The sequence below is a fragment of the Spea bombifrons genome, chromosome 7 (assembly GCF_027358695.1).
Source record: "Spea bombifrons isolate aSpeBom1 chromosome 7, aSpeBom1.2.pri, whole genome shotgun sequence".
Taxonomy (NCBI): Eukaryota; Metazoa; Chordata; class Amphibia; order Anura; family Pelobatidae; genus Spea; species Spea bombifrons.
Window position 1 is genome coordinate 11,166,125 of NC_071093.1, and position 26,312 is coordinate 11,192,436.

Here is a 26,312-nt window from a genome sequence, read left to right on the forward strand (position 1 = left end):
GCTGTAATATCCAGCCAGATGGCTGAGCCTCATGACAGTCATTGTTCACTGAAGATAGAATGTGGTAGGTGGTGTGAGGGGGGGGGTCCGATTTGGCTCTTGCAAGGAAAGGGTTAATGCAATCCCGGTTACATTGTGTTGTTTCACTGGAGTGTAACAGTAGAGATATAGGTTAAGGAGCTACACCCACTCTCATCACGACCACCCACCCACCCCCACTCGCTACACTCCCCACAGCAACATTCAACATTTCTAAAAATTGCGCTGCGTGCGTAACTGCTTTTTTTTAATGCCGTGTCCTTTTCTGGGGGCATTTTCGTGATATGATTTTATAATCGCCCTATAAAAGCTCCGGGCGGACGGGGATCCGTGTGAATAAGTCACGTTAGCCTTTGGCGGCGCTGACCATGCGGACTGGGCGCAGCGAGTGGTGCGGTCGATATTCTATACCGGAGCAGAAGGCGTGTAACTGACTGATGCTGAGCATCTACTGCTCCTCCACGTCCCAAACTGCAAGGACAAGTACCTGAGGAGCACACGGGGACAATCCCGGTTCCTTTATGACATTCAGACGTCTTTCCTCTCTGGAGTTTTTATAAATTAAAACTGAAGATCTGGAGCAAGAGTGGATCGGAACACCTGCAAGTACATAGCAGGTGAGTATATATATATGTGTGTGTGTGTATATATATATATATTTATATATCTTTTGTTTATATATATATAATCCAATTGGAGCAATCATAATAATGGATAATTGAATATCATATATGCACAATATAATTAATGCATATATGTGTAAATATATATTCAAGAATATAATGCATTATATAAATTATAAATTACAATACATATATATATATATATACACATTAATATATGTAATGCATTATTTTTTTACACACATATGTATATATATGTATATATATATATATATATATATATATATATACATATATATATATATATCTGGTATGATTTTGTGTATATACATATATATACTTTGTATCTTCTGTCTTTTTAAGTTTACTGGAATTGGGTAAAGGAGAAGATTTATTGCTATAACCTGTTACACCATTCTCTATATCACAAGAAGTCTCTTTCTATTATTCCAAGGAGGAGGTTTAAGACGTAATTTTAATATATTACTCGTTTTATCTCCACATCGTGCGAATCTGGTTCGAAAGATAACTCTAATTACCGAACGAATGTTTTAATTTGGTTAATTGCCTTTGGGGGGGGGGGGTTGGTGAGAATAATGCAGTTCGTGTGAATTGATGGATCAGTTTATCAAAGCAGTCATCGGATTGTGTTTACTAGCTGGTTAGTTGTCTAATTAATAATGGCTGCTGGTGACCTGGTTATAATTTCCCCAAATGCCATTAAACTGTTAGTGAGAATTGTCAAGTCCCAGTCTCTATTTAAAACGAATAATATATACAAGGTGCAATAAACCGGACTACGATGCCCCTTACGCAAATTAGATGTTGATAAATGCCCTATTTTGTTTTTGTTTTTGTTATTTTTTTTTAATCTTTTTCTGTATTCTATAAGTATACGACCCCTGCCCCATTTTTCAAGTCATTTGGCTGATGGTTTCGGATTTTTAATGTATCTCAGACAAGCCTGACACAAGTCATTATGGAGTGTCTATTGAAATAATTACTGGAGAATTCATGGTCTACTGATCCGGTTTATTCCACACAGGGCAGAGAGAGAGAGAGAGCTAAGACACAAATAAGACAATAATTTCACTCTCTGGTTTCCAGACTGAGCCCCCTTGTTACCCTTCTCCATAAAACTACCAGTGCCTCTCTCCTGCCTAACAAGCTACAGAGATGTTCTTCTTGACTTGGAATCAAAAGGAAGTGTTGAGAACATGTTCTGGATTCTGATGGTTGCTGCTGAGCTATAGTGTGTCATTCCAGTTCAGGAGGGCTGGTGGTGTCCACAGTCTGAGATCTTGTGCTCTAAAAGTGCAATCATTCTTTATTTGAGGTGGATCAACACACCTTGACCAGGAGGAAACGATTCTGAGCACCTGAGAAGACCATCAACCTAAAGGATTGCTTCACTGGAGAGATGGCATCTTCTTCCCCACCTTCTTCTAGTGCCAACCAGGACACCAACCCAACCAATTTACGACCCACAAGTAGGAATATATTTACATTTGTCTGATTAAATGTGTTTTTGTGTCATTTTGAACATTTATCTCATGCTCACACACCTTTCCCACTTAATAATAAACTGTCTATGGATATTTGTGGGATATGATGTTTACAGCATGATGTACTTCGAATTACATATATTATGGGGGATTTTTAGCGTTTTTATCAGACGCAGTTTGAATTCGTTACTCTTACACTTTGGAGATTTAGAACAACCTCTAATCAGCCTGCATTTTGGGGATAATTGCAGCTATTCAGGATGTAATTGCTATGTGTTTGAGGTCTGCTATTGTCTAGAGAGGGGTGTGAAGGGGTTAAACACAGTGCCTGCACTGCCTGGCAATCTGATGTATTTAAGGCGATCCAAAAGAAGGGGAAAATGAAATAAATAAAAATGGGATGTAGATGACATAATCAGCAGAGACAACGAGCAGAGAGGCAGAGAGAATAAGGCAGGCAGCCAGTCTTACCCCACAAGTGCTGGGAGCTTTGAAGCTTGAAAGAGCTATTATTGTGATTATGGAAAGTGAATGGGATGGAGGGATGGAGAATTCTGATAAACACAGGCTTAGGTTCTTTTCTTTCCCCACCATCACCAGAGATCATGTCAGAGAACATCAAACTGCCTTAAACAATGACATGATGTGACTTAATATAGGTCAGTTTTTGCCATCAGGCAACATTAACTAAGGGACATAAATGACCCAGGCAAAAAAAAAAAATGTTCTTCCAGTTCCTTCTATTCAATGACATTTACTGTGATAGACAATAACACGACAATGGGGGTAATTCATGTGTATCCTCCAGTTTTAATAACTTGGTCTATCGAGGGTTAATGTTTATGTGTCATTTTCATAATGCCTAAGGTATGGCTCCATGTAGGAGCAAATGCATATATCTTAGACTTAGCAGAGGAGGGAACTGTATATTAAAAGCACTGACACTGAAAGGATTAATCATAATTGTATTTATTTGGGTAGTTGGATGAAATGCCATTGAGTGTCCAAACCCCAAGGCTGGTGATGGTATATATGGTTTAATATATATATATACATATACATATATATATATGGAATGCTATCTATCTACTCTTCAGACCTCTGTCCCTGGGCTTCTCATGTTATCCTCACAGTCTCCTAGCCCCTGCCAGTCCTCTAATTGCAGCCTCCCTCCTCTGGAGCCACCTCCCCACACACCTGCCTGCTTTTATCCTCTTTGTTTTATCTCCATTAGGATAGTTGTAGAGCATTGAATTACCTCTGTTTTGTTTTATTGCTTAGAGTGTGTGCTTTAATGTCCCTAAATATTTATTTTATGATATATTTACATTTAAGTTGGTGACCTCTGTAACCTTTTCGTTTTCTGTTAAATTCCAAATGATCTCCAGATGATTAATCGAAATGATTACTCCAGGACTGATGATCTAATTTAAAAAAAAAAAAGCACAACGTACATGATGTGAAACTGTACAATACATAGATTTATCGAAAAACACCTGCTACATGCCTTTTTTTTTAAAGGGGAAAGGTACATGGCAGCTATGACGCCATTGACGTCATTTTATATCTTATCAAGTTAAGTGATCCTCTAGTTACTTAGTTTTCTAAAACATAAGATTAGCCGACACGGTTATATTATTATCACGGTTCTACGTGTATATTAATATTGGTGTCCTAGTTCTTACTCTGCTACAGAATACGCTCCACTTCAAACATAACTCAGCAAAGAAGCGTCAATGTTGGAAAATATTTAACATGGCACTCCTTGGGGGAGCCTGCGACAATGTATTAATTTACAATATCATTATTTACATTATTATAAATTCAATAGTGTAATACACATAATAATGCCATCCACATGGAGGGTAATATTATAGATTATATTTATTATTATATATATAATATATAATATATCCAGCTGGGCATAGAAGAAATAGAATAAAACCCAGGCATACAATATGGAAAAAAGAGAACACACCCAATAACAGAACAAACACTATGTATTGTATAAGGGCTTTAGCTGTACAATAACAGAGTAACTTCTTTTGTGGAAGACCAGGTGCTTCTGTGTTTACAGTCTTGTTCTGGTCTGGGTTCAAATGTGAGTTTTGTTTCTACGATAAAACAGATGAAATAGATCATATAATGTAATGTTCCCACTGGCAGTTACCTCATTAATATTAGTGTATAAGAGAAACAGAGTACTCTGTTACCTTTGTTAAAATCATAATATAAAAAGGGATATTATATTATACATCCAGTATGTATATATATATATATATATATATATATATATATATATATATATATATATATATATATATATATATATGTATGCGTGTGGATATATACCGTATATATATGTGTGTGTGTAGATATATATGTCTGTATGTATATATGTCTGTATATATATATATATATATATATATATATGCATGTGTATGTATGTATATATATATATATATATATATATATACCCATGCATATATTTCATATATTTGTGCCGTGGATATGGTCACCGTGGGAGAGTCCAGATAAAATCAGAGGGAAGGAATGGCATGAAAGGGCAAATTGAAAAGATAATGACGAGCGACTAACACGGGGGATCGATAGCAATGGGCAGTTCGGATAATCTATTGTGCTGTATTTTCCAAAGACATGCATAACATTAAAAGAGACGGCTTCTTTAAATAACCCTGCTGTCTGTCTGTAGGGGCTTCTCAGAGGTAACAGAGGGGATCCGAGGAAAGTGCATTCATTACAATGATCTGTAATGCTTGGCACAGGCACAAAGCATTTAGGAGAGAGGGAGAGATAGAGAGATGAGAGGGAGAGAGAGAAAAGGGAAAAAGAGAGAAAAGAGGAGAGAGTACAAGACAGCAGACTGGGGGGTGATGTGGGGGGTTAATAAAAGAAAAGGCGGAGTGGGTACATTTGGAGAGTAGGGTGTTTTCACCGAGAGGAGAGAGTAGCAGGTAATGGCTTATAAAGAAAGGAGAAGCGAGAGAGACTTAGTGGGGAAAAGGAAAAATACTTAGGAGAAGAAAGAAGGGGAATGAGAGCATGAATACTGTTACTAATATTAATACCCAGTCGTATTCATAGAATTCTCTATAAATCGTTTAATACAAAAAAAAAACAACTAAACGATGCATGGGGTATCGGGAATGGGGTAATATGTTCAGTTTCGGTTGATAATCTCGATGTCTGGGATATTCTACACATTTTACATTTTATCTTTATATCAATAATGTAACATTATCAGGTATATAACATGCTTATTGAACATAAAATGAATATTAGTTGAATTAAATAGTCCTTTAAAGAAAAAAAATATTTCATACGAATACAATCGAAAAAGGGAGTTATTCAGTAAATCTATTTGATCTCATCGAGTCCTTTAATTCCCTGCAGCCAGGTGTCCTGTACGGGCTGGCAGGGAAGGGGTTACCCTGGGGCTTATTGGAAAGATAGAGGGTCCGAGGTGGGGCTCAGATGTGTTCCCAGAATGTCATCCCCCAGCCTATTCCGCCGTAACCGAGAGATCCCGACCAGGCAGATAATTCCGATTTCTCAGTCAATTAATTCTTGCAATTCTTCATGGCCCCATTCCATGGCAGCTCCTGAAACTCTTATTATTACCAATTATTGCATACAGCCATGGGTCCAGAAGAATCTCACCAATGGGGTTATAGGCTACGTTTCATATCTATCTATCCATCTATCTATCATCTATCTTTCTATCTATCCATATCTAAGCAAAACGAATATATATATATATATATATATATATATATATATATTCTCCATATATATATACATATATATTCTCCCTGCCCCCAGCAGCAGAGTCTAGCCCCAGGCAGCAGTGTGTGACAGATCGCCCCTAAACTATACATCGTGTGATAAAATGTGTAACAATACTAAACATGCTCCGACCATGACAGCTACTGGAATAGATTCCTATTATACGGGATGGACGCGAAATATACGAAACCGAAAGGCTTTTGTTTTATGTTATTAATCCGGTACCCTGAGTACTTCAATTTTATGACTCTTGCATATTCGTATAAATAATACTATTCTATATATAATGTTCATAATATTATTATTAGTATTATTATTAGTATTATTATTTTTATTATTATTGTTATTATTATTGCTAATATTATTAATAGTAGTATTATGAGTATTATTACCATTGTGATAATTGTTATAACTAGTAGTAAATGCAAAAGAAAGAAAGAAAGTTTATTTGTATAACGTATAGTACTACTACTAGTAGTAGTGGGAATAATAGTAGTTGTAGTAGCATTAGTAATGAAAAATAAAAAAGTTTTATCGTTATAACGCATATTTTTATTATTATAGCATATGACAGCAATCATACATAATTATTTTTGGTTTGGGATTTGTAATAAATTGTAATTGCATCCATTATTTTTGCGGCATTTCAATTCCTTGTGTTTCTTTGTAGCCTATGACACTTGGTGTGATGTGGCACATGGATGCACCAAGAAACTGGGACTGAAGATATGCGGTAGGTGCAAAACCCACTGGAATGTATTACCGGTTTATGGAAATACCCGCTTGTGTCACCAATTAAACATCACTTATCTCAATGTATTATCATCTCAAAGTATTACTTATGTGAGGCAGGCAGAGGCAGAATTAGTTGTGAAATACCGAATATTGTACTGAACAAAATCATTAATGTTCTAAGGATCTAATGCAATTAATCACATAGACTGAAATACACCATATTCAGGGAAGAATAATCTCTGTAAATTTGAAGGCAATTTTAAAATTAAACTACAGCGCCCCCTTGTGGAAATAATATGCAAGATAGCAGCAAGTGTTAAAAAAAATAGAATATTTCAAAAAGTGATACTTTAAAGACCCTGCTGTTATTTTTTGTTCATTTTTGCATATAAGAATGGAATCATGAAATCGATTATATCGTTAATATAAAATCTAATCTAATTGACTACGTTTGTTTATTTAATTAATTAATTTAAAATGTAATCTAAAATTCTAACTTGTATGTATATATGTTACATATATATATATGTATATATTCATGACTCAGAACACCTAGCCAGTAGAACGAATTTTACTAGATTTCTAAAGATTCCACATTAAAGGCATATTTATTATTGAGATCTTGTGTTTTTAAAATTTATATTTAATTCTAAATTCCAAATTAATTGGATATTTCAATAAGTCCTACCTGAAATTCAGGAAAATTGCATTTTGTTGAACATATGTTTGTTTCAGACAGGTTAGAAACATCTACATTAATAGTCACAATGTAAAAAGTTTAATTATTCTTTTTGGCATGGTTACAGAATAAAAATATCACATTTGGAGATTAATTAAATAGATTTAATGAAATTAATTAGTATGACAATGTCACTTATACATACAATTATTATTTATAGTGTGATCATTAATAACATTACTATCAAACATGTTAAATTAACCTGTTATGTTTCAGATAAGTGCCATTTATTAAGTCCCTTCCAGTATCTAGTTTTCACAATTATCTATCTATATATATATATTCGATTTAATGTGAAAATACTGTTTCCACAATAAAACGATTCATCACCATTCTATATTTTTTATTAAACCTTAATATTGTAACCAATGTAGCAAAATATAAGTAAGAGCACAATTATGTGTCTTTTATGTGTAGGAACAAATTATTTAACCTTATACTTGATGATCAGATGAATCATATATCACAGCTACACAAATACTGCTGATTTCTACGAAAATATTTCTTTTTTAATATTCTGCTCAATTTCTGAGAACAGGTTCATAGGGGGAATGAAAAATATGATGTTTGCTAAACATGCTCAAATAGGGAAATGATGGGGGTCTTGCAACCGGAAAGGGTTAATGTTATTAATTGCCCCATTGATTTGATTGTCCCTGAAGGATGTGGATGGCTGTGGAGGCACCAGATTTACCCCTCTGTTCAATGTGTCAAAACTGTTGAAGCTTATCTGCCTACAAAACACTGATCCTCTGGAAACTAAGATTGATGAGAAGCCCATTATAGAAGATCTGGTTTGGAGAGATAGGATTTGAAAAGGACCTCCTGATCACATACAGCGTTTAACCCTTTAAGTCCCACATCTTTAGAAACCTAGCACAGACTGACTTTGGTTTTTATAGAAAAGATCATTTGCACGCATATTTTCATGTTACCTTTGTAAAACATATTTAGAACATATTACACTGGAAACACTGAATCGAAGTGGTGGTAGCAACCAAATAGATGTGCTTGGAAACAAGTATCCTTTCAGTATATAACATTATGGTTCAGGAGATGTGATTGTAACAGTGAATTTTGTGGGGTTTATAAATACCATCTGGGATGGGTTTGATAGACCATTTCGTTAACAGCCCTTCTACTGTCTGTAGCCTGGTTTTTTTCCCATTATCTTTTTTTAATTTAGTAGGGCAAGCAGAATGGATACATTAATGCACCACTGCACATGGAGAGCAGATTGCACTTTATGGTAGCCATCCTAAAATAGGGAGAGCAGACTTACTGGGGAAGTGCTGGATCACTGGCACACTCAAAGGATGAATATACACTCAGCTGGGGAGTGCAGAGTGCAGACTGAGCACAGTGGGGGTGAGCATATGAGACGTAAGGAAAACTCTCAGTGAGAAAGCACACAGGGTCTCTCAAAAAAGAGACTTTTCCTTGGAAGGTGGGTATTAATAAAGACCCCAAATAGATCACTGGAAAAAGCATGTTCAACAGTAACTCTTCCAGCACTAATGCACAATGATTCAAGATTAAATATATTAAATACTAATTTAAAAAAAAGAGCTAAGGGTTCAATCAGAGTGGCACAAATGTTATGTTCCTGCTTATTTTTCCACCTTCTAGCCTCATTATTTTTTGGGTGAGGCAGAGTGGTATTGGATGGAACTAGTATTTATTCACCTCCAGCTGAACCTGTGAAATGACACACCTGACCTATTCTCCTTTATAGAAAACCTGGTCCTGTGCTGTTTCATGCCTCCTAATGCATTGTCTATCTAACCATTGGCTGGCTGGACTGGAGGTTGTAGCACAGCACCAGGTAGACCACAGGAACTGACCTACATCTGCATCTGTGTATTGGGACAAAACATTTTCATTTAACCATTTCAGTGCTTTTAATTAATTTTTTCGCCGAGTTGTTTGTGTCCTTCACGAACATTTAGTTTTGTATTGAAAAGGTGTCAAGCATTTGATAGAAACGTATATCTGCGTGCAACAATACAGTGACACTTATGTGTCCATGACACGTGGATCTGCTTTGCTGTTGTTGGGCTGCAATTAGTCCATTCGACTTTACAGAGCAATCAGAATTTGCTTCATGGGAGAGAGAAACGTGAATGAATGGATGAATGAATTCAAAATGTAATTCCAGTTCTCTGTCAATATTTAATTGAATGCATTTTCTTGTTTTAAAGAATGAAGTCCCTACCTTGTAGAGATATCATTATTTCTGGGGGCAATATATTGTTTGGTGATCTGGCAGGGCCCACCTGGATTTTTTACCACATCAGAGACCGCTACCTGTTATTTAGGGGCATCATTAGTATACTTTATTATCACAGAAACATTTCCCTCCATGTTCCATATGGTCTTATCTTTTGTATGCAAAGTGATGGGTATTACCCAGTAACATTCATTGAAAGGGGTTGCATAGGCAGGAATAGTTTACCTTGGGAAGACTAGACAAGTACCAGGGGACGCCATTGAAGGCAACAGGAACTGTTGATGGTTGAAGAGTCCATAGAACATTTGCTACAGATGGAGTAGTAAGACATGACAATAAGCTGACCCTCTTGCAATAAAATCTAAAAAGAATACATTTTTGGACCACATACATTCCACATACATTCCTTAAAAGGAAATAATCAGTATTGTTCTTTATTTAGAAAAAAATATTTATTCTTAATTAAATAATACATTGAATCGAAACGCATGTCTACAAAAATGAAACTGATGAAACAGGACAGGCAACCTCCACTGATCCTCTTGTCTTTGACCTAGGACAAGTAAGATAATCCAGAAAGAGGAGAAATCATCATATTGTTCAATATAGTAGCCATGTCTAGGGATGTTTTTTCCAGAATTGGACATAATATCTGCATTCAGGGAGGAGATGAACAGTTTTAGTCCTATGTAACAGTGAATCCAGTGTGGACCTACATACTTTTATGGTAAATGCAATCAATATATAATCTGCTTTCATGTTTTTAATCTGGGTCTGGCATTTAATCACAATCAGCTTGACATACAAGTCCCTAAGTGTCCTTCATCAACAGCAAATGTGTCATAACATATTTGCTAAAGGTCAACCTGAAAATCTGCACAGAAATCCAGTAAAATGTGTAAATGCCTGCAAGCAATTTTTAAGTAAAAGGCATTTTTAACCTTTCCTCAAGCATAGGAAGACCTTTCACCTAACTGTAATTATGTACTAGAACTACAGTATTTTTAAAGGGGGCAGAATAAAACAAGAAGGCTCGCTCAAACAACTGCCTTACACAGTATGAATACCTGGGATCTTTCTTGATAAATATCTTTAATATATTAGCAATCTAATAACCTTAAATATATTGGCATCAAGATTGCATGCAACATCTAGTCAATGGTGGCAACTCAATCATTTTATTACTCAGGTACAAGGTGGTACAAAGGGTCAATGGGTAGTTGGGTTCTAGGGCTTTTTATTCCTGAATAGGAAATTTGTTCCAGTACTGGATCCTTCTTCTGTTTCTTGGTGGGCTCTATATGATGTGTATTATAGGTGATGCTATGTTGGTTACAATACAGAGTTGTGTTCCAACTGCGGTCTCTGGCTTCTGTATAATGGGCCAATTTATATGGGCTAGACATTGCCCTTTCAAACACATATCTTTATAGAAATGTGTCTTTACACTCCATGTACCCTAGTAGAATGGGGATATGCACAAAACAATGGAGTAAAAAGACAGCTGTAAGTTTGTGAATGTCAGTGAGAATGGATGAATGAAGAGAGAATGAGAATGAATGTAAGGTAATTGGTCAATATATAATACAGGGTACTATATATATATATATATATATACACACAGGTATTTATATATATATATGCTATATATGTTACATTATTTTGTATGTAGTAACATAATAACATGAACACACATATGTACTTTGCAGAGAACTGTTTCCATGGGAACAGAGGAATGTAGCTGCAGGATACATAGTAAATTAACATATGCTTTTAATGTGCAATTCAATTAATTTTCTTAATGTGAATCACCATGTCACGGTGTGTGGTTTAGATAGTAAAAAAAAGGAGAATATTATCTTCATTTGGTTGCCTAGTAACTGCATGTTACATTATTCCGGGCAGATCTCCGTCCAGAAGGTGGGAGGTCACCTAATGGGTCTGAATGGGATTGCAATGATTGTAGAGCAGCAGACAATAGGTGAGAGGAATCAGACGTCCCTGTCGAGTGGGAGCGGTAATCACATTTTTATAGTTACAGCCTGTGAAGGGCAATGTGACATGTTCAAGGTCAACAGAATATTGACACAGTGGCATCCTTAGGTATCAAGCATGATGAACTTACTAGAATTACAATTAGCATCATTTTCCTAGAGACTACGTCAGGGTGTTTAATAGTCAATTATTTAACACGCTTGTAATATTCTTCTATTCTGTAATGGTTAAACGTGTTCATATTAACATGATAAAGAAAATGATTCTTTTCTATTATTTGCATTTCATATGAATTAGCGCCAAACATAATGCGACAATAGAAGGATTTTATAAAGAATAATATTACTGATAATTGGATATCATTTAACCTTCTGGTGTTGTACCTTTTACTAGCAATGTATGGAATTGCACAGTCCTTATATCAAGTAACACATATTGTGATTGTGTATTTTCTATAGGGGAGGCTGTAAAATAAGGTCATGGTTCTTATTTAGGTAGTTATGGAACATTGTAAACTTATATTTTATTGTTTATTCTGTAGGAGTTAGCAACAGGATATCAAGTGAAAGTGGCTGTCTCATTAATCATACATCACTTCACCCCCTATCTGGCTGTTAGGTCCATAAACTTTGCCTCCGGGCTGTAATAGAATTGATTCATCCCGAACTGCTTCCCAGTAGCTGACTAGCGAAGTGGAATCTGTCTGATCAACTTAATAAGAATTTAGCACCGCATCAAATGATGGAGAGTCATTTTTTTCTTGCATGGCTGGATTCCTATCACCCTTATTTTTAGCTGATGTCACTTTGAGCTCGTCCTCCTGGGACTAGATACTGACCATAAATAGTCTTTCTGCTGTCCTTTTTACTAGTAGTTTGTGGAATAATCTTTGACTTCACATATTGTTGTAAGCTTGATATCGCACCATGCTGAACGGCGAGAAGTCCATGGCATTGACTTGCTCTCATTTTAACAATATAGGTTTCCTGCAAAGGAACAACAGTTTGGAGGACAAAAGCAGGAATGTGAGCTCCTTCAAAGAGAGACAATCTTCCAAGAACCTTCTGGTCTGTGAGAACATTGAGAAAGATTCCTCCATGTTCCATCGTGCTGAAACTGACTTCTCCAATCTTTATGCCAGAGGTAAGAGTCCATCGGGCAAACTCTGCCTAATTAAGCTGCCCAAAGCTTTCCTTCAGAAAGTAAAATCTGTAGAGATTGTAATAATAATACGCTTTATTTTATGCATTTATGAAAGTTTTGTTATGAGATAGATTGTGAAAACTCTTACAGACAAACCAATCAATAGCCTCAGATTCCACCAAATTAGAATTATTGTAATGTAATTATTTCTGGATTGTAAACTCAGGGCCATCTTTATCTGTTGTTTCTGTAAATCTGCATTGTAATGTACTACTTGTTATGTCCGGTTTACCAGTTGTGTAGCACTGTATATAATGGTACTATTTAAATCACTCAATGTATAGTAATAATAATAAAAATCAATACTAATAATATTATTATTAATAATATGATGATGAAGAAGAAGAGAAATTCCCTCGCATTAATTAAAGTATCTGAAAATAGTTCTAAACAGGAGGGTATTAGAATAGTTATAAAATACCATATTATTACATAAATATTAAATGGCTGTTTCATGCATAGTTTTAGTAAACCTCATAAACCGGGGGGGCAAGAAGAGATTACTCAGAGAAAGATGGGTTATTCCCAACGATGAACTGCTACAGCTATCGAGATGATACGGATAGCACACTTAAGATTTTGTCCAGACAATTTGTAGTCTTCTTGTCTCAGTTATATATAAAGGTCCTAATACCTGGCAGATGCCCGTTACTTGGCGATCCATCTCCTGCACTCGGATTAAGTGAGGGCACACTACTAATTGGTCATTTGCTCCATAGATTTACTGCCTGCCAAGAATGGAGAGGAGTTTACCATGCAATTCCTGTTGGAGGTCGTCGACATTCTCTTGAACTACGTAAAGAAAACATTTGACAGATCCACCAAAGTACTAGACTTTCATCATCCACACCAGCTTTTGGAAGGGATAGAAGGTTTCAATCTGGAGCTGTCTGACAATCCTGAGTCTTTGGAGCAAATCTTGGTCGATTGCAGGGATACCCTGAAATATGGGGTGAGAACAGGTAATACTTCCAGGTCACATGATGTGTATTTCATTATTTCATGATTTTATCAAAAATCCAGCACATGCTGTATAATGTGTATTTTTTTGTAATATTGTGAATAGGTGATCCCATTACTGGCTTCTGGCTCATTGGTGAAATAGCGCATGCACAAGAACACAGAGCGAAGGCATGCTGTATATCACGATCTTTTATATTTCATAGATATCTATTTCATATTTGATTATATTTCATCTCATATTGTAAAATACTATTATAAGATGAATATTTGACTCCAGCAATAGACAACTTCCTTTTTTAAACGTTTTGCCAAAAAGATTTGCCATTCACATAAAACACAAACCCATAAGAATCGCAGGGGAGACATATCATTAGGCTGAATGGCAGTGGATTTAAAGTGATTCTACTTTCAATACACCGGAGGCTCCAATATAACGGCTATTGGTGGGCCGTGAAGCGTGCACTTTCATTTGGAGCCGGCCTGAAAGTACAGTCATGTGTTCATTTCCCTCTTTATGGATAATCTGCTGCAGCCATACACATAATGTCTAGTCTACTACATCTTAATGAAAATGATCTCAATATGCTAAATCCAAGCCCTATATGACAAATAATTTAAGAGTAATGTTCCTGAAGGGAGGCAAGAAAAGCCATATAGTCTTATTGTGTTTATAAAATGTTCTCATTCATCAGTGAGCCTTTACTTGTGACATAGACACTTTGTATTCAGAAGCTTCATTCTTTATAAAGGGCGTTACATTTTATAAAGATTTGGTAATGTTTGAGCTACAACTTCCACAAAGCTTATTCATATGATCCAGAATGATAGGGAGACATACACATACCTTTATTCATTGGATGGGTTGATTCATTCATTAGCCTTCGCAATTACATGTACACATTCTTTAAAAACTACCAGTCGCCATGTCCTGGTTAAATAGGACATTTTAGACAACCTGTGAAATGAAGCCATTTCCACTGCTGCACCATATAGAAAGTTGGACATTGGACAGTTAGGCTATTATCCCAAAAGGGTCTGAGCTCGTCCTGACTTTGGAGATCTGTGGGTTGTTGGCCAAGTACGTATGGTTTGGAAGTCGCCTGTCAAACTTTACATCAGGTGATGCAAGATGTCTGTTTTTCAGGTCACCCTCGCTTCTTCAACCAGCTTTCAACTGGCCTGGATATTATTGGTTTGGCCGGTGAATGGCTGACATCCACTGCTAACACAAATATGTGAGTATTACAAGATACATTCTCTGTAACTTCTGGCATTAAGCTATTTGTTTAGTAATATTTCTCTGTTTAAGAAAAAAGAAATCTTTAGATGGCGCACAGACATGATAATAGAACATTAGGTACGTAGCAAATCCTTGCTTGGATCACCTCCCAACACGTATTAATATAGAATATCTATTCCGGTTTATGACAATATGTTGGCTCATAAATAGCAATTACCATTGTTTTAGGAAAGTGTAGGAATGCCATGTGGTGGAAAGGGTTGAGAGGGTACATAGAAAGTGTGAAATGGTAACTGTAATGGCCGTTACCTTCAGCATCAAAACATATAGATGAAAGTCTTGACGTATATGTGTATCACTCGTGGTTTGGTTGCAGATCCACATACCGTACATTTACCTGCATCCAATAAAACATTATGGTGGTGTAGTGGTAAGTAAGTAAAAGAGTGTTAGTATGAGTGGGGGGGGCACAACATGGGTTCTATGCCCCACAGTCAAGTGACGTTTATTACATTAATCTTACGACTATTCATGAAAAGTTTTTAATGAATTGATCTTATCAATGTAGGTGCATCAGCAGAGCTCAACTCAAATAATTTATAAATTGCTTACAAATGGCCAGAATTTCTTTATAGAATCAAATACAGAACGTGGTTATGGTAATAAATTAGAGACAAATGGGACTGCCAGCATTCAGTATGCTCCATTAGATTGTGTTAAGTGCTGAATAAATAGCCGTTTCGCTAAAACTAGGGCATAGTTTGAAGGTTTTTCTTTTTTTTTCTCTCTCTTTTTAATCATTACTTTTTATTTCAGTCTAGTAAACACCTTGATTATGTTTGACAGAAAAATGTATTGTACGATATAAATAAGTAGCCAGCCATTCAGACACAACTGCTGCTGGCCATTTGAAATTGTATATTGATCTGTGCATCATCTGGAAAGAAAACCGATTTAAATATGAATATGAGGTATGCGAGGCTCTCGTGTTGCTCTTTTAATGAGGGCTGCTTATGTAAAGGCAGGCTGGAGACGAGCATTTAAAAACCAAAATAATAATTTATGTTCTTTATTAGAGCCAGTCCCATTGATGGTTATGGCTGTGATTGATGGGTCCAATAATCTCCCTGGTCCTTCCCCAGCTAGCCTACCTTATCTACGCAGCATCGTAGGGGTTAACGGAAGCGAGTTAAAAGTCTGTACGAACGACCAGTAAAGTAAATGTACAGACCTTTAACTGTTGGAGCAGGGAGACCAGTGGTCTCTGCCGGCCAAGTTGCGTCACCAGGATTTTAAAAGCCTGTACGAGCGACTCTATTGGTCGGCCGGAAGCAGGGGGCTCCTCTGCCTTCAACCAATGAAATACAGGTGTACTCCTTTGGTTGATGGCAGTGGAGGCCCCTGCAGGCGACCAATAGAGTTGCTCGTACGGACCTTTAAAATCCTGGCCCCAAAGCTGCTGCGTAGTCCGTACCGGCACCTCTTTGACCGTCCTTACTCTAGGGGAACAATTTTTTATTTCTATAATGAAAGGTGAGTCCAGAAGGTGTCAGTGATCTCCTCCTTTGGGAACGCCCCGCGAGTGTCATTCCGAATAAAAAAAGGCCCCAAAATGTTTAGGGCGCTTCTCTTATTCACTCTATTACGGCTCATTCCATTCAGTGGTTCCTCTTCCCATCGAGCGGAAATTCCAGTTGACTTCACTTTTGCTTTTAGTTTTTTTGTCACGGGTAATTATAAAATCATCATTTATAATTACCCCTGACAGATATTGACTTAATGATATTGTTGAAACAAAGTTGTCCTTGGGGGGTTTTTACAGGCACAGGCTACATAAATAATTGTATTTGGGTTTTTAAAAGACGACATTCAATGGAACTAATTATGTTGAGTTGTTCGTTGTAAAGACATAGACCCTTTTTTTTTTCATACGGACGATGTGTTGCTTTACAAATTAAAAAACGAAATCAATCACAGGATACGTAGATGTAAGTTTGAGTTTAGAGTCGAGTAATTAGATGCTCCCAACATACTTTTATTACATCTTTCCTATACAGAAATACAGAATATTACCTGGGTACCAAAGCAGTGCAGTTAGATTTAACCCCATTAAGTTGTTTTTTTCTATTAAAAGATATTTATCTCACATGGGCTCACGCTGTGCTTCCCTTGTTTAGGTTTACGTATGAGATCGCTCCTGTGTTTGTCCTTATGGAACAAATCACACTACGGAAAATGCGTGAAATCATTGGATGGTCCGAAAAGGAAGGAGATGGGATATTTTCTCCCGGTAAGTTCTCTGACCTACTAAGGTCTCCATTGTTGGGGAATAGAAGAGTCGCATATTATCCTATCTGAAAGCTAGACAGATGCAAACTTTGGTTATTTGGATCCCAAAGTAAAGTTTCTGATCAGTTTTGTTAATATTATATATTTTTCAAGGTTGGCTCAAATATTAGGGTTGATATTAAATGTGACCAGTCTTTGAGACTTTATCCAATGGGAAATATTTGACGAAACCAAAATGGTGAATGGTTTGGAGGATACAAATTACCAGGAAAACTGGGGAATTCAATATGTATCACTTGGAGAAAAGAAGAGAGAGAGAGGATGTGATAGAAACATTTAAGGAGGTTTAACAAAGCACGGGGGGGAAAGTTTATTTCATAGGAGGAGAAATGTTAGAACAAGAGCTCATAATCTGAAACTAGAGGGTCAGCGGTTTAGATGTAATGAAAGGGGGTTTTAATTATTGAGAGTGATAGATAAATGGGTAAGATCATATATTGTAACCCACTTAATGTTCCCTCATCTTCCATCTGATTCCAGGAGGAGCTATATCCAACATGTACAGTATTATGTGTGCGCGCTACAAATACTTCCCTGAAGTCAAAACCAAAGGAATGGCTGCTGTCCCCAAACTGGTGATCTTTACCTCAGAACATGTACGTTGAATGACATCTTTAAGATGACGTCAGCCAATGACAATTTGTCTAACACTACGTGCATTCAGCATTAGTTTAGCCAATGATAATGTGTATAATAACAGCGGATCACAATAGGAAGGTTTCCCTCTCATTTTTTTAAATGTGATAATGAAATAATATATATTATATATGATTTATATTATATTATAGATTTAGTGGGTGGAACATAAGGAGGAAATAGGCAGATCATGGCCAAAAATGGACATAGTGTAATTAAAAGGGGAGGAGTATGGCTAGAAATGGGTAAATTATAGGCAGGAGGGGGCAGGGTTACTGTAAAGTCTCTCTCCCGAGAAAATGGCACCCGATAGAATGCCCGGTGTTCCTCACTTTCATAATAGGCATTTACAGTTTTACAGGACATTTTCATACTGGAAAGTACCATATCTTGACCATATATAACGTCTTAAAGTTAGACCAGACAACTTTACCCTTATAATTACCTATACAAATGGCACATGATGCAAACATACGAACTTCCCCGCTCCTGGCACCAGGGAACTACAGCAAGCACCACATTGCATGCAGGCCAACCATCCATATATCCCTAGAATTTTATTATTATTGTGTGGTACCCAGTATGGGTTCTGTATACATAGTTGTCTGCGGTCCTGGTAGTTGGTTCTCCTGCAGGACATAGTAGGACATAAGTCCTGCCAATTCAGGATATCGGCAGCCATGAGAATGGGATGTGCGTTGAGCGTTAAGGGATGTTTGAGTGAGGATGTACAATAATGTGTTTGTGATAAAATACAATGCAAAAAAATCACATCATTAGGGTCAAGAAGACTGGAGATCTGCATTTCCATGAAATATTGATACTGTTTTACAGAGTCACTACTCCATGAAAAAAGCAGGAGCTGCGCTTGGATTTGGGACTGAAAACGTGATCCTGGTAAAATGCAATGAGAGGTAAGGATCGCACGGCTCTGTTATATGCGTTGGAGCATGACATTTGTTTTATTGTGCAGAAGGTGCGGCTTCTCGCTATGTGTCAGATGTTAATGCCCTGTTCATAATATTCCAATGAATTAGGCCCTCTGCAACCACCTCCATGTTCCGTATTTATTTAATTTCACACATGTTCCTTTTAACAATAATTACAGAGGGAAGATCATTCCGGCTGATTTGGAAGCAAAAATCCTTGAAGCTAAACAAAAGGTGCAAATTTATTGTTCTGTCTTTAAAATTTCACTGAAAACTTAAAGAAACTCTATTGTCTGATTTTTCCTAAAATACATTAGAGACAACAGGATTTGTTTGTACATATTTACAAAATGTAAAGCTACCACCAGGCCCAGACTGGCCATCTGGCATACCAGGCTAATGCCCGGTAGGCTGCTGGCCATGGACTCCTTGAGGAGCAGATCGGGTGCTGCAGTGTGTGGCCGATGACTGGATATGTCCAGCCACGCACTGCGTTAGCATAAAAACATAATGTGCGGCCGTGCATATCCAGCCGTCAGCCGCACTTACATCATCAGGCTATTGACAGAGCTGCCTTGTTAGCGCCATGACGGCCCTGGCTACTACTATAGTCTGCACCCTTACAGCGCTTGCCCCATCATGTAGGTGATTTGAAGGCTCTCTAGTATGTTCCTTCGGTTCTTTTTGGCCCTTTGCTTTGAGATGAAAGCACTCTTTTTTTACCTACCTCCTGAATTAGGTATAGACTGAAAAAACCTTCAGTCTGTAGTGCGTTGGGAGGAGAGCTGGGGGGGGGGGAGATAGTTAAAAATGCCCATTCCAGTATAAAGGTGAACCCAAGGGAAATGCATGGAGAATTAAATCACTTGGGGTGGGAGTCCATCAATATACTCGCATGCTGCTTTTTTGGGTAGTACCCTAAACATGTGAATCTTATTAAAAGCAGCAAAATATGAATATGCATTGTTCAATCTAATTTAAACTTAGTATATATAACTTAAAATATGTATGCTACAGGGGTACGTTCCACTCTATGTGAATGCGACAGCTGGAACAACGGTATATGGAGCATTTGACCCAATACACGAAATAGCAGATGTATGTGAAAAGTACAACCTTTGGCTTCATGTGGATGTAAGTAGCCGATCTGCATTATAGTCAATGTAACATTAGAATGTACTGGAGAATGACCAAATATTTCTTTTCTCTTTGCCATAGGCTGCATGGGGAGGTGGACTTCTGATGTCCAGAAAGCATCGCCATAAACTGAATGGAATAGAGAGGTACATAACTAGTGGAGATATTTATCAACTTTGTACTCACTTAAAAAAAAATGGCTTTTGCTCCAATTTTAGTTGTTTCATGTAAAATAGAATGTTGCTGTGTAATGGGACCCTTGTCATTTCATAATGAATTCCCTTAAGATAAATGGTGATTGGTAATCAATTCCAACAAACTGAATGATTCAAAACCCAGATAAGTAGAAAACTTTTGAAGTTCCTTTGCAAAGCACCACATTCACTTGTAAAGCGTTTGATTCTTTAGAAACATTTGATTAGACTGTTTAAGGAGGCAAGCTAGTGTGTAAGCTTCTGTATATACACAAGCATGATAGTCACCAACCTATTTTATCTATATTTATAATTATATGATATATATTATGTGTAAAAAAATATAGATATATATTCAATAGAATTTAGTGTTTAATATTTTATATTGGGCCAATGTAGAAAATGATCTAAAGCTGCATAAACCTTTGAGACTTCATAGGTCTCTTCTTCAGGTGGACTTCTGGAGAGGCTTCTGAGGCCCCCAAAAATGGAATGATAGATGGATAGATCGATAGATAGATAGATAGATAGATAGATAGATAGATAGATAGATAGATATTTCTATATTGATGACTTACTTGTTAATACAAGTATTCTCATTAGTATGTATTGATTAGACAGTAGCTGACATCATTAAGCCAATGCGACTCCTGTTTCCATTCCCCCTGGCAGCCAACTGTGATGTGACCTCTTTATTTGCCCCACTGAAATTCAACCACAAAAAACATCTGTGGAAATAAGGCTGCGCTGATTACAAACAAGAGATTGTCTATTGCTTTAAACGTCACACGGTCTATTGTACATGAAAGCCGAGATTGAGTGCTCAAGGCAAGGAGCAATCAGAACAAGTTCTTCTATGTTATATGAAAAATGCACATTGTTTTTAAGCTTCCAATGCCCCGGGCTTTAGAAAAAACGAAGACATTTTAAGGACTTGACATAACCGGGCTATGAAGCACAATCTGACCAACTGCTCACATATTACTTTCATTGTATAGATATAGTTTAGAAATGGCCTGAATATCAAGAACCACTGCTCTTGGACTTCAATGAAGATACAGAAGACTAAACAAACATATTTATGAATCATTAGTTGGAAGAGAGATATTGCAGCTAAAATAAATTATTTAGACTATTATAGCCTTTGAACTGCTGATGGAAGAAATCACGGTAGAAATGTAACATCACATTTAAAAAATGTACAACCTATAGAAGACAAGCACGAGAGAGATTTCGTATCGCATTAGAACAGCATACAGGCATTACTAGGCTAGCGTGTTAAAGCTGCTTTATCTCATTTGAACTATAAACATGGTGTACAAGCAATAAGAGACAAGCATGGCAATACATTCTGTATCATATAGAACAGTATAGGGCCAACCGGGAACAAACACCGCACTGATACTATGTTCCATTACAGCATGAACAGTCTATTGGGTACAAGAATGGCAGATATTCTATATACTTTTAATTGTACATGTTCAAAAATGTCTAACCCCCATTCGATACACAGACTGTACCATTTCCATAGTTCTCCTTTGCAGTCAGTTGTGGGAATAGTCTGCATCAAACCAAGTTACACATCCTTTCTTCTTAACAATTAGAGAATTAATCGATTGCCCACATTGATGAGTTTAGAATGGGCAAAGCCATACATGAGTTGCTACTGTATAATATTCTATGTGTTATCAGCTTCCAGCAAAAATGAATAGATATTCTCATGACGTTTTGTTCATAGAGCTGACTCTGTCACTTGGAATCCACACAAAATGATGGGTGTTCTTCTCCAATGCTCTGCAATTCTCTTAAGGGAAAAGGTAAAACCAGTAGATATGATTAATATCGAATATCATAAATGAGTTCTGATGGCATTAAACTGGAGGGGGGGGTTATGGGGAGAAAGCAATTCTAGTACAAAGCTTGTTATGTTGATATGTATTGCTAATTATATACAACATAGTGTTTTAGACAAGTATGAGGGACTTGAGGGCCACATCTGGTCCAATGGCAGCCTTTTGAAATCCTCGCTTTATGCCGATGCATTGCTCACAGCTTCAGCATTGGATGATATAGCTGACATTTATTCCTTGTTTGTTAAGGGCTCCGGTTATCTGATAAGGTCAAAAACTCTTATCAGATTCTATTAACCTGCTTCATTTAAATGAGAACCTTACAGTCAAAGCAGATCTGGAGCACCACAAATAAGCCGCAAAGTGACAGGTTAACAGAACGGATACATGTAACTAAATAGTGAGCAGAAATATTCAACGATGTTACATAAACAAGTCATTTTAATCAAACTTGTATTATTATTGTATTTATTTTTTTACTTACATTAGATTACATGAGTGTTTATAGGAAGCCAGCAAATTCGCTAGTGCTGTTACAATAGGGGGACAGTGAAAATTAATAATAATGTTAAAACTGATACAATTTGACAATAAGATTGGCACACGGTAAGGTATACTGGTACTAAACGAGAAGAGAGTCTCACAGTGGAGACAACATTTTTAAAATTTCCAAAGTTTTCAGTTTCTACTGAAAGAATGCCATGGTAACCACACAAACGCCCTTGCCAATTAACCCCCTTTTACCACCCTGAGCTAGACGTGTTGGTTTTAATTAACCCTCATTTAACAAGTAAGAATGGGGTAAATTGACCCATATATATACAAAATGAAGAGCGTTCCTACCCTTTTGTCATTCCTTAAATGTTAGGAATGTTAAATTCCTAACATTTTTCATTCCTTAAATCACCTACAACTCACTCTTTATTGGATATATATATAAATATGTATATATATATATATATATATACATGGTGTATATGCACATATATATTTTATATATAGTATATATTATATGTGAGAAAACATGCTGTTTTGCTGTTGTTTAGGGTATTCTCCAAGGTTGCAATCAGATGTGTGCAGGGTACCTCTTTCAGCAAGACAAGCAGTACGACATATCATATGACACCGGAGATAAGGCAATACAGTGCGGACGCCATGTGGATATTTTCAAATTCTGGCTGATGTGGAAAGCAAAGGTAAGAACGCTACCGCCACGGCATATCTTTACAAAGAAACCTAAGCACGTGTTATTTAAAACACTCTCGTTTTTCAGATAAATTTAGTTTTACAAGTTAGGTGATATTCGGCTTGCTTAATTATTAGTTCTTTAGTTTTATCAGTTATATACCTATTTATATTCACAGTTATATAATATGTACATAGGTGGAACTTCCCAGGCTAGACTACCCAGAGCTCAATGTCTTGGTTTTCTGGCCCTTTTTCTAGGAGGGGTTAATACGGGGTTAACACTAACAGCAGCTTTGGCGCCAGGATTTTAGAGGTCCATAAGAGTGACTCTATTGGTCGTCGGCAGGAGGCTCCTCTGGCATCAATGAAGTACAGCTGATCTTTATTGGTTGCTACCAGATGAGCCCCCTGCCTGCAACCAATAGAGTCGCTCTGACAGAATCCTGGCGCCGAAGCCATTGGTCTCCCCAGGCCAAGTTGCTCCGAAGTGTACCTTGCCCTGCCATTTGCCAGGGGGACTAAAATCCCTGTTCCTCCCAGGCCAAGTTGCTCAGAGCAGTTGTCTCAGACTTAGTTGTTGTGATAAATAATCTTCCTCTACTTCATTCCCAAACAGGGCACTGTAGGATTCGAAGCACAGATCAACAAATGTTTGGAGCTTGCAGAGTATCTGTACTCCAAGGTCAACAATCGAGAAGAATTTGAAATGGTCTTCAAAGGAGAGGTAACTTCAGATGTACATTTTTTACATTGAGGAGTGATAACTCATTACAAATATTACAAAATTGTATTGTGAATTATATGATGTTTAATTTAACCATGCATTATTATATATGTATCCGTTACATCTGGCTACCTTATTGACCCTAGGCATGTTTAGGCATATTGTTACAGGTCGATTGAGTTAAAATATATTTGTGTTTACGGAGAAGCATACGTAGATAAAATAGTCTTTGGTGGTTTCATATAAATTTCAAATCAAAGTGGCCAATGTGTGAATAAGGTGAATTTTAGCATTTAAAGGGGGTTTTCCCTACTAGTATGTGAATCCCTACAGTAAAATAAACATTCTTTGAGTCATTTACATTTGTATGACTTTTGCCTTTCAGCCTGAACACACAAATGTCTGCTTCTGGTACATCCCTCCAAGTCTCAGGGGTGTCCCCGACTCTGAAGAGAGGCAGCAGAATCTGCACAGGGTAAGACGTTTGATTTTGAATTGGATACTTGCATGAAATTAAATAACTGAACTAATCGGTTGAAATCAAATACCAATAATTATTGATTGGATCAGATTTGCATTTTTGTTTCTGTTTACTGTCCAGTTTCAATTAGTAAGGAATTATCTGTTATTATTTCTGCGACCCTGGAAGAATCTAGATGTACAACTGTGCTAAGGCATCGTTTGACTTTTTTAGTAACAAAACCAAAATGGTGACACGTAGATTATTTTTTACGGTCCCCGTAAAGGACTTCAGTACAACACTTTGCTGCATCTTACAGGGTTTCGCAATATCTCATGCTTTTATTTCTTTTTTATCTTTAAAGGTTGCTCCGAAAATTAAAGCTCTAATGATGGAATCAGGGACAACAATGGTGGGATACCAACCTCAGGGGGATAAAGCCAACTTTTTCCGAATGGTGATCTCCAACCCGGCGGCCACTAAGTCAGATATCGACTTTCTTATTGAAGAAATTGAGAGATTGGGGCAGGATTTGTAATAGTTGGTTAACCCCATGTGTGCTCATCAGACGACTCCAGCACCGTGAGGGTTAGTGGGTTATTTTCCAGTGCTGGAGTCAGGCAAGGTTTCAAAATATAAGTATTTCCTAAGTGTATGCACAATTCTCTCCTAGCACCTTATTAAATGTAGGTTGCTGACACTTATATGTAGATCATAAAAACACAGATAAATAGATATATAACATTGTCTAATATGTGTACAGTGAAACTTTGTATAAATGTGCTTGTTAGATGGTAACAGAAACCTACGTGAAAAACCAATGGAACGAAATACTGTAACATTAAATAATCAGTAGGTGCTCACTTACAAGTCCCAATATCCTTATGCAAGTGTATGGAGAGCAGGATTCAAGGGTCAAGTCCAAAAATACAAAAGGTTAGATCTATTGCTTGGAGCATTCTAGTAAATGCTGTACGGACGACTGAAGGGTGTATTCAAATCTTTATATTATTTTTTGGGGTTTGAAACTACTTTTTTTTTTACCTGATCGTAAGAGTTTGGACACGGACTCTCATCTCCCCTATTAAAGAGTTCTGAACTGGCTCCGCACATCATAAAATTGCCGGTATATAAACACTTAATAAACACTGCAAATATTGTGGCAATTATGCAAATGATTTTTAAGGTTTCTGGCACCTTAAACGACCTTTTGGTGAGTTGATATAAAATTGTTCCATATGTAAGTTGATCCACTTCTTAAAGATCTCCGATAAAGGTCATTTTCCAAAATGTATCCTAAACCTTTCAAACTCGGATGACCCAACTGGGCCAATATCCGGTCGATAACAGCTTCATAAGCACACATTAACAAATTTGTGTTACTGTCTCTTTAAATGCATAGAGGGACCCTAATAAGGAGGTTACCTAATGGCATCAGCAAAGGGGGGTATGGAACTTTGGGAAGTGTGATAGAAGTCAGATGAAGAATCTATATATTTCCTTGCATATGAATCATCTTATATTAACTATATACTCCCTGTTTGTATAAACCCTGTCTAACCATACCAAACCTTATTGTTGGTGCTTTTCTTAGTAGCAGAATAAGCCTGAAAAGCATTATCCAGTAAGTAGTTGTGCCCCCCTCTTTAGTGTCGCTGGGGGTAATAGTTGCACAGTTGTCGTAACAGGTCCTATTCTTGCTGTATTTCTAGGGATTAATTTGTGTAGATTGTGTATATTATTGTTAAATGACTATGTGATTTGAG

At 36.9% G+C, this 26,312-nt stretch overlaps 1 protein-coding gene across 1 annotated transcript; it reads left to right on the plus strand.

The window, feature by feature from the left end:
• Window positions 1-271: 271 nt before the first annotated feature.
• Window positions 272-25,481, plus strand: GAD1 (glutamate decarboxylase 1). Its single transcript, XM_053470823.1, has 17 exons — window positions 272-656; window positions 1,999-2,152; window positions 6,645-6,707; window positions 12,655-12,816; window positions 13,596-13,838; window positions 14,984-15,074; window positions 17,257-17,369; window positions 17,909-18,024; window positions 18,899-18,978; window positions 19,173-19,227; window positions 20,011-20,127; window positions 20,212-20,276; window positions 22,063-22,141; window positions 23,221-23,370; window positions 23,979-24,086; window positions 24,472-24,561; window positions 24,911-25,481. The coding sequence occupies exons 2-17, from the start codon at window positions 2,083-2,085 to the stop codon at window positions 25,082-25,084; spliced, it is 1,776 nt and encodes a 591-aa protein (XP_053326798.1). The 5' UTR covers window positions 272-656; window positions 1,999-2,082; the 3' UTR covers window positions 25,085-25,481.
• The last annotated feature ends 831 nt before the right edge of the window (window positions 25,482-26,312 follow it).